The sequence below is a fragment of the Oryzias melastigma genome, unplaced genomic scaffold (assembly GCF_002922805.2).
Source record: "Oryzias melastigma strain HK-1 unplaced genomic scaffold, ASM292280v2 sc01552, whole genome shotgun sequence".
In the NCBI taxonomy this organism is placed as follows: Eukaryota; Metazoa; Chordata; class Actinopteri; order Beloniformes; family Adrianichthyidae; genus Oryzias; species Oryzias melastigma.
Genome location: NW_023418134.1, coordinates 1 through 9,787, shown reverse-complemented (window position 1 = coordinate 9,787; position 9,787 = coordinate 1). Strand labels below are relative to the sequence as shown.

The 9,787-nt window shown below is 38.2% G+C and overlaps 1 protein-coding gene across 1 annotated transcript; it reads left to right on the top strand.

Annotated features, from left to right (window-relative positions):
- Window positions 1-158: 158 nt before the first annotated feature.
- On the top strand, window positions 159-9,217 carry LOC112141309 (A disintegrin and metalloproteinase with thrombospondin motifs 20; the record flags this gene model as incomplete). The annotated part of the gene is given in 6 exon segments (XM_024264414.1): window positions 159-242; window positions 2,136-2,260; window positions 2,332-2,372; window positions 2,681-2,786; window positions 5,900-6,046; window positions 9,076-9,217. Coding segments are annotated over 6 exon segments (645 nt in total), but the record flags the coding sequence as incomplete, so codon positions are not given.
- Window positions 9,218-9,787: the final 570 nt, after the last annotated feature.

Sequence of the window (9,787 nt, the reverse complement as noted above, 5' to 3'; positions counted from 1 at the left end):
TACTGACTGAAATTAATTATTGCAGCCTTAAATTAGGCTTGCAACATGACATAGCCATGATCGACAGTACATTGCAGGTTCTGAACGAAGAGAATCAACTTTACAAACTTTGATTAGCTTTGCATCTATTTTGTCTGTGTGTTTTGTCTTTGTTACAGGTAGCTGCTGTGTACAAGGACCCCAGTGTAGGAAACCTCATCAACATCATGGTTGTCAAGCTGGTCATCATCCACAGTGAACAGGTGAGTTTTGAATGAGACGTTTATGTAGGGTTTTCTTCAGTATGGCTGACATCATCGCAGGTGTCTCAAGCTTAGCTTTTTTTTCTGAGCCTTTTTTAAAGGACACAGCCTTTCTTGTCAACCTCAGGTCTCCAGGGAGGTCAGTCTGAAGGAGAAATGCTACTCCTATAATGCACCTGCAAAGGAGATACTGCTACAGGAGTCCACTGTAGTTTAATATATTGTTTTAACATTCTTTAAAGGGCCTATATCATGCAAAATAAGCCTTTTTTCACTTTTTAAGTGTATTATAATCGTAGTTCTTTATGTAGCTGTAGGGGTAGTATTTTGCTCCATTCATGCATCTCTGAGCATTCCTCTAAAACCTTCCTCTCTGAGTACCAGCCCCTCCTAATCCATGAAAACGAGCGGGTTCTCACATTGTCACAAAGTGGGGAACAGCCCCTTCAAGGAAGAGTCTGCACTGCCAGCACAAATACACACTTTCTCTGCAGAGCTAGCGGTGATCGGCAAAACACTTTCATTTTATATGCACAACAAATGCACGTTTGGAAGTTTGGATGTTCATAAAATGGACAAGGAGAGAAATGTGGCGCCTCAGAGATTGAGGCGTCTTACTTCGGGAGAAAAAGGAGCTTGCAAAAATAAAAAGTTTGAGGTTTTATATTATCAGAAAAACTTGCGATGTGCAATATCAATCAATCGATCAATATGGAGATGACGATATGACTTGCGAGACATATACAAATCAAAACATTTCTGTTTCACTGCAAAAATTTTGTTTTAAGAAAAGTCAGCTTAACTTAAACTAGAAAGTTGCATTACCTGCGAGAAAGCTAGTGTGAATTATTTTTGCTGAATGTGGTTGCTGAAGACGCTAAAGCTGCTGAAGTATTTTACTGTAATTGGTAAAGGGATTTGCTAAAAATTCTAAAGCTATTTGCATAACGATAAAGTTACTAAATTAATTCAATAAAACCTGATTACAAGTCAAATTTGCCAAAAAAAAGCTAGCATGTTGCTAACATATTAGCTGAACTCAAGAATAGTCCCCAAAAATATCAGTAGAAGTCAAATTAGCCAAAAACATTAGCTTGTTGCTAGAATAATAGCTTAAGTCAGAAATAGCCCAAGTAACCCCAATAGATGCCAAATTGGTCAAAAACGTTGGCATAATGCTAAAATATTAGCTTAACTTTAAAGTAGATTAAAAAAACCCTCAGCATATACCAAGTTAGCCAAAAAAATATCAGCTAAACTCCAAATTTGCCTAAAAAAACCTTACTCGATGCCAAAGTAGTCAAAAACATTAGCATGTTACTAATATATTAGCTTAGCTCAAGAATAGCCTCAAAAACTTTAGTAAATGCCAAATTAGCAAAAAACTTTTAGTATGTTGCTAAAGTATTAGCTAAACTCAAGAATGCTTAGAAAGCATTCGCACAATACTGCAAGTTATCTCAATAAGAGACAGATAAGAAGTTCTATTTAAGAGAAAAATTATAATTAAATTATCTATAATTAAATTATCTACCAATTATCTACCTTTGTGGAAGTATGTGTATAAGCATTTAAGGTAACAATTTATCGGGGTTTACATCGTCTTTAGCAATACGCGTATTGTGCGAGCTGATATCGCGATGTTGATACATTTTTGAGGTACTGTACAGGCCTACTCTCCAGGGTGCCAAAGGTAATATATTATGATATATATGGATATAGTTTTCTCTGAAAGGCTTAGAATAGCACAATAAAGACCCTTTAATTTGTTGTATTCAAGATTTTAACTATTTTTTTTCCTGGAGAATAGCTTCTATTAAGTTCTCAGTCACAAACTGTTGCACATTTGTCACTTTTATGGTCACAAACGCGCCGATGTTTGACGTATAACAGGAAGGACCCACAGTGAGCTTCAACGCCGCCACCACGCTTCACAACTTCTGTGTCTGGCAACAGAGCCAAAATGTCCAAGAAGACAGTGATCCCTCCCATCATGACACCGCACTCCTCATAACCAGGTACATAACGCAGCTACTTTCCCCTTTTAATTTGTTGCAAAAATAATTATTGTTTTTTTTGTGCTTTTCAGGGAAGACATTTGCAGAGCAAAACATAAATGTGACACTTTAGGTAAACTTTTGTTGTTTTTCTGCAAAAATATCTACTTTTTGGTCTGTTGCAATGGAGTTTCTGCTCCACTGGCCTGAGCTTACACCCTACCCAGTAATGAGTTTATGGAAAGCTGTCAGCTAATAATATTATAGTGACAGAACGGAGTGGTAAAAAGAGGAGGAAGGGAGGCGACTTGCTGTGTTAATCTCTCGAAAAGAACACAGGTTTGATGGTTTAATCGCCTTTAGCACTTAAGTGACTTTTTTTTTTTTTTTTTCACAAAGCTGCATGTTTATATGTGCTTATCGGTGCCTGTGCTTGTGTAGGGCTTGCAGAGCTTGGAACCATGTGCGACCCGTACCGCAGCTGCTCCATCAGTGAAGAAAATGGAATTAGTGCCTCCTTCACCATCGCTCATGAGCTGGGCCATGTGTAAGTTGCAGCTCAGAGCCCGCGGCGGCAGCGTCCGCTCTCAACCTTAAACACAGTGTACACACACCGCCCTCACAGGCAGCCCTGACAACAAAAGCCCTCTTATAAAGAGTCATAGGGTGCAGCAGACACAGGTGCAAAACATAATAAAGTAAAAAAGAAAAAAAAAACTACTTTTAATAACATGCCAGCATATAATGCGTTCCTACACGGCTCTGAGGTCGGTGCTTTGAAAAAACCCCAGCTGAGATGAAATTTAGTGTCAACGAATGAAAAAGGATTAATCATTTTTGAACAAATTTGAAGATTTTTTAAAACATAAAGGTAGTTTTATCCTAAACAATATAGGCTTAAATATTGATAAATAAAAGGAAATATAAGTAAAAATAAAATCTGTTTTTATCACATATCTATACAGTTAAAAAACTTTTTTCCCCCCATAGGTTTAGATGTAAAGTTTACAACCAGAACCGTTTTCCATGTTATTTCATCCCACCCGCTTCCTCTACACAGTTTATCTGTGAGAGAATGAAAGATTCCACCTCTTATCTGCCTGACAGTAAGAAGCACCGGTGTCGGTGTGCTTAAGAATGAAAGATATTTTCCCTCCCTCCTTCCCCTCCCTCTGTCTGTCGAGCTTCAACATTCTTCTAGAGCAAAGTCGGAATGGGAGCAGCAGCAGATGGAAGGTCCTTGCATCCTCGCCTCCTCCCTCTCCCCGTGCATCTCATGTGGATCTGTTTATGCTAAAGTTCAAGCAGCTGGAGGCCCAGTTGGCTCCGGCTCCTGCCACGGCTCATCGCTGCAGTCGCGAGTTCTTAAAAGTGTCAAGGGAGGAGAGTAAAATACTAAAGGCGAAAAAAGATTTATTTCTTACATGAAAGGATGTGCGACTACTAATCTGTATTGTTTGAGTTTGCAGTCTTCTTGGTTTAATTAGACTAATGTGGTTTTTCTCAGACAGGAAGTCAATCCAGTCCAAAGACGTGATCAGGATGCGGTTTTGATGAGTCGAGCATTTATTATGTTAAGAGCTTTGACTAAATGAAGGCAGACTTTTATTGGAACACCACTTATCAAGATTGATTCCTTTATTGATAAAGCTACAAAGAAGTCCTAACTCAAATGCATAAAAAAGAAGCTGCTGCGCTCTAATCAGAGTCAGATCTTAACACCTTAAAAGGTCTTGATTGCCTGTCATGATATTAAAAGGAAATGCAGCTATTTGATGATGTTCCTGATCACTTTTACTCTTTCATTTTGTGTATCTCGTTTGCCCTCGGCCCCTGTGGTGTGGGCTCAATGCCAGCACCTTGTTTGCCTGGTCCAATGGTTGACCCCTCGGTCGATCCGTGCTCCTCAAAGCTCTTCCGTGCCCCTCATCCTGTTGTAAACATTTTAGACATCGTGCAGCTGTGTGGTTTCCTGAAGTGGGTGTGCACCCATGTGTGCATGCACTTTATGTTTTTTACGGTTTGTGTGACAAACTACAAGATGAGATAGAACATTTGTCCAAGAGGATTTTAAGTATGATCTAGAAAAAGTGCTGCAAAGACGCATCCATCATTGACGGCTGGAAGTGTTTCACTGCTTTAAAGTCCCTCTCTGATCTTCTTTTGATCTATTTTAAAAGCGTTTCCAGTGGTCTCTTAGTTATAATTTTATTATAATTTTTTGTCAAAATAAAAAAAAAATCTGTCATTTTCAAGGACATAGTATCTGCAGAGTGGCAGCAGTTCATTAGAAATTTGCCTCTGAGTAACCTCCCCCACTTCCCATCATCCATGTGTTTACACGTTCCCCTGATAGCTTACAGCCCCTCACACCCCCATTAGCAGTGCAACAAAAGTGACAAGCAATGTTGGAGCTATCCAGCCGTACTGTTTTTAGCCAGATAACAACCCAGATGAAGAAAACGAAGATCTATTTGTCTGTAAGTGGATACAGCAGAGTTGAGTGGAACAGGCACTTGTGGCTTGCCGTAGTAGCTTCTTCAACAGGGGTGTCAAACTCAATCGCACAGGGGGCCAAAATCTAAAACACACAGTAGGTCGCGGCCGAACAGGACAAACATTTATTGAATGTATAAAAAAAATAAATTTGTTAAAACTTTTAAACTTTTAACATAAATATGAATAAAAAAGCCAGGAATATTATTCCAGAATACAGCAACCGGCCCTCGGGCCTTCACTTTGACACGTGTCCAACAGCATTTTTTCATCTGTTGCTGATTCACAACAATTTAAAAAACAGAAATACATTTTAAGCTTAATTTTCTTAATATATTGTATATATTCCATCATCAGAAAAATGCCACAAAAACATGTTAAAAACAGATTATTAGCGACCAATGTTACCTTTTTGTGTGATCACTAGCTAAAAAAGTCAGCACAAATATGCGACTCCAATGGATACTAATAAAAATACATTTGCCCTCTCCATGAATATTTATATGTATATATAGGCCCACATCTGTATAACCGGTACAGGGGAACACAGAGTATCACTGTACCTGTTATTTACTTGGACAAGAAATCACTGAATTACATCAAAAATAATGTAATCATAATGTAATACTAAATTGAACAATTTTATGGTGAATTAAAATTAATTAAATGAAAAAGTATATTTGGTTTGGTTTGATGCCTTTTAAACTTTCATAGAGTCTCTAGTGAACTTAAAAGCTAAATTACATTGCATTTGCAGACTTTATATAAGCTGATTTGTGTTGATATGCTTCTCCTAGTTTTTTTTTCTTTGAAATTGTAAGACTGTGAGCTCTGACCTAAAAGTGGTGGGTTACAGGCAGTTCTCACCAGCATGTGGGGGGTAATAGATGCAAACAGGGACATTTGACATAAATTGTTGCTCCCCCTACTGGCCAAACAAAAATAAAAGGGCGAACAGTGTTCCGTGACTGGAGCATATCTGTCACTGCATCTGTGTGTGGCAGCCCAATGGGGGTTTTGTTAAGAAATACCCTGTTGAAAAACGGCAAAATCTTGTGACATTGATCCTTCTTACGGCCACACCGCAGTTAAGCAGCTGATAATCACTTTGTGTGTTCTCTTTCTAGTCCTCTCACCATGTCTTACCCCCCCTTCTGTAACCAGGTTCAACATGCCTCATGATGACAGCCCCATGTGCCGGGAGGTGGGAATGAAGCACCAGTACCACGTCATGGCCCCCACTCTCAACTATGACACCAATCCCTGGTCGTGGTCCAAGTGCAGCCGCAAGTACATCACAGAGTTCCTGGAGTATGTAAATCCAGCTCTTTTTTTCTTTTTTTGTCATATGACTGAACCGATATGCTTTTGTTGTGAAGTATGGAGCAAAACAAATAGCTTCTAATGTGTCCCTGAAAGCTCTGCGGACAGGCCAGTGCAATGTAAACTGTGCTCAGTTGTTAGTGCTTGATGTTGAAAGAGTATTTCCTGTTTGAGTATGGGGGTCTTCCTCAGCTGACCTGAGCACAGATTACTCCTTTAGCCGCCTCCCCTCACACAAGAGAACCAGCACGGACTCCTAACCGGTCCTAACGGACCCATTAGGGGCGCTTCTAAAATGGAAAATGTTAGTCTTAATTTATGCCCAGGCATGACTCTTTAATCCTTTCCTCCTTGTCACTGAGAAAAAGCGCATTTGTTGACTGGATGCATCTCGAAAAATCAGTGTTAGGTTCTTTGTCGCAACATTTCCAGTGACTTTGGATAAGTCAATTCCATTTTTTATTGTTGCAATGATGTACATCCACATGCCGAACAATAAAGAATGCAAGTTTGGGCCATATTGATGAAAAAACAAAGACTCCATCCACGGAGAGATGAAAGGAGCGCATGGTTCAGGGTGGGTGCTCTTATGGTGGGAAAATAAAGCCCCAAACTCTTGGGAATTGAAGTTTGAGTGCTTTTGAAGTCCTACAATGAAGAGCATTGATTCACACTTGTACTTCTACAGTACTATTCCTGCCTCGAGGTCCAACCTGGTCAAGTGGATCAGAGTTTTGACCTGCTATTCTCTCTGTAAAGCAAACTGAGTGTGAAGCATTCCTGCTTGCTTAGAAAAACTCAGAGGTCATGACAGTTCTGGAGCATCTCTAAGGGAAAGAATTCCCTTATTGCAGCCTCTTGTCTCTCAATTGCGGCGCTATTGTGAAGAGCAGAGGAAAGTGTCCTATTAAGTCCCATAATGAAACTGTTCTTTTTTTCTTGTAGCACTTCCCTCTTTACTTCAACACTTTACTTTTCTTAAACAACCAATATTCTGTATTGCTTGTTTCTAATAGTTGTATGTCAGCATCTTTGTTTTCTTAAAATAATACTGCATACATAAAACTCTTTAGAATTCTGCTCATTTTACTGTTGATGTGTTTTGTACACACAATTTACAATTCTGGGTTGACACTTGATATATCAAAAAATGTAAAAAGATAAAAAATTTTGTTCAAATGGCATGTATTGCCATATAAAATTTACCTAGTAAAACACTGTCATTAGTCATGATTAATCACAATCCAAAAGTGTGATTAATCTGATTATTTTTATAGTCATTTGACAGCACTAATTAAAAATAAGTGTTCTAAATGTACAATTTTATGTTTGATTTCATACTGTAATTATTTGTGGATGATATGTGATCGGCAAGTACTGTAACAAAAATAAAAATAATAATATTGCGATTAATCGCGATTCATTTTTTAATCAATTGACAGCAATAATTTAATATAAACGCTATAAATGTACAATTTTGTGTGTGATTTCATATTGTGATTTTTTGCAGATAATAAGTGGTCACCAAATACGGTATCTAAAAATAATAAAAATGGTAGAGATTTATCACGATTAATTTTTTAAAATTAACTGACAGCACTAATTAAATACACTTACTTGTAATTTAATATTGTGTTCATTCACAGATAATAAGAAAAATTGCGCTTAATCGTGATTTTTTTTCCAGGTTCGCATTTAATTAGTAAATTTTATTTAATTGATTAATCAATTTAAATCTAAAAACCTGCTGTTGATTAAACATTTCTTTTATTAATCACAGAGTGTTTTTAAATTTGACAAATTTAGTCATTTGATTTATATCGTGATATATATAAGTATTGCAGTTTATGAAAAAAACAAACCCTATATTGCCCTATCGCCATCATATTGAACTCTATTGGTTAGGAATGGGATTCACATGTGAGTTAAAGCAGGTGAGCCAATATTTCCTGTAGTTTTGTGTGTGTTACGAGTTTATTGTGCTTGTTTTCTTAACATTTTATGACATAATTAAATCCCCTTTTCACGTCAGTCCAGGTCTCTGACAGGACAGATGGCCCCTTGCTGAAAGGCGCCGTGACATTTTTTGACAGGCTGCTCTTTGGCTTATCTTTCACTGCTGCTGTAAGCCCCCCCCCGCCCCGGTGCAGTCCTGCCCCTGCCACCATGCAGCATGTGCCGCGGCTCCTTCCACCGCCGCTGGAAATGAAAGGGCAAAGAAACAAAGTGATGTTAACCCGGGATAATCCTTCATAATTATTGGCCTGTCACGTCAGCTGGCCCTTTGTTGAGCAGGTGTGTGAGCGGCTCAATCCAGCAGGAAATTTGTCAGAGCGGTGCAGACACGTCGTGTAATTACACTTCTTTACACGTCTTGTCTGAGCGTTTCCTTTTTTTCCAAAGTAAACAAAAAGAAACAGACAGTAGAGATCCTTTGTGGCTGAGCTCCACTCTACCAACAATCGTTCTTTTTTTTCCAGCCATGAAGGTGATTTTATATACACATATAGGTTCAGTCCAGCTGGGCTTTTGTTGTCTGCGTTTTTGCAGGGTGTGGCCGATCCACAATGCCACATGCTCTCATAATGCAGAGTTGGAGCCAGAGGTGATTAATGTAAGTTATTCAAGGTGTTTGGGGAGTCTAAATACTCTTGTTTGACTTTAAGCACAGAAAATATGCTTTGGATGGAAATGCGGTAAGCGTGGGGATCCATTTCAGCCCATGCAAAAATGTTGCTTTCATTCAGTCTTTGAAACTTAATTCAAGTTAAATAGAGACAGCATTAAACAGCAGACTTTTGAGAGGAAGTGGTGTCGGTCTCTTTTCTAGACAACAAAACAGGCCACCCACAGGGAGAAACATATCCAGGGATGATCCCAGACAAAAACACAAATTCTTATGCTTCGTCTTATAAAAAAGATCACACTGTACATTTTTTCCTTTTTTTGATTATGACATTTTCCCTACTTGATAGTTTTGTGTGAGTGCTTTTCTTTTCAATCATCTTGTCTTTTAGCACTGGCTATGGGGAGTGCCTCCTGGATGAGCCTGTAGGCAGAACGTACGAGCTCCCCACCCTGTTGCCGGGTCAGATCTACAACGCCAACAGACAGTGCGAACTGATGTTTGGCCCCGGTTCCCAGATCTGCCCGTACATGGTTAGTTGATTTCGAGCACATATGGTGGTTCTATTAGATATAAACAGCAAAATGTGGTTTTGACTTCACACAAACATTTAAGGGTCAATGAAAGGTCAAAATAACACTTTTGGTGTTTTTAACACATTCTTGTAGCATTTCTCTCATGATTGACGACATATAAAAAGTATTTAATATTAAAAATACATTTCATAGTATTTTTTTATTCAAATTGTGATGGATCAGGAGTAGACAAAAACTAGGGATGTCCCGATCAGGTTTTTTTTTTGGGCCTGATCCTATTCCGAGTCATTTGATTTTGTGTATCTGCCGATACCGAGTCCCGATCCGACACTTTTATAAGACATTTAAAACATGAATAAATTGAAGAAACAGATTTGTGTTGTCCCTTATTTATATTTCATTAACATTCTTTTATCATTAAAAACTTAAATAAAAACACTTCTGTGACGTATCTTTAATAAACAAGTAAAACTAGAGCAAATATAAACTAGGAAAAAATACTATTTTCTTGTTATATAAGTGCTAATTAGTCATGTGAGAAAGTTTAGTGACTTTAGCTTTAACATC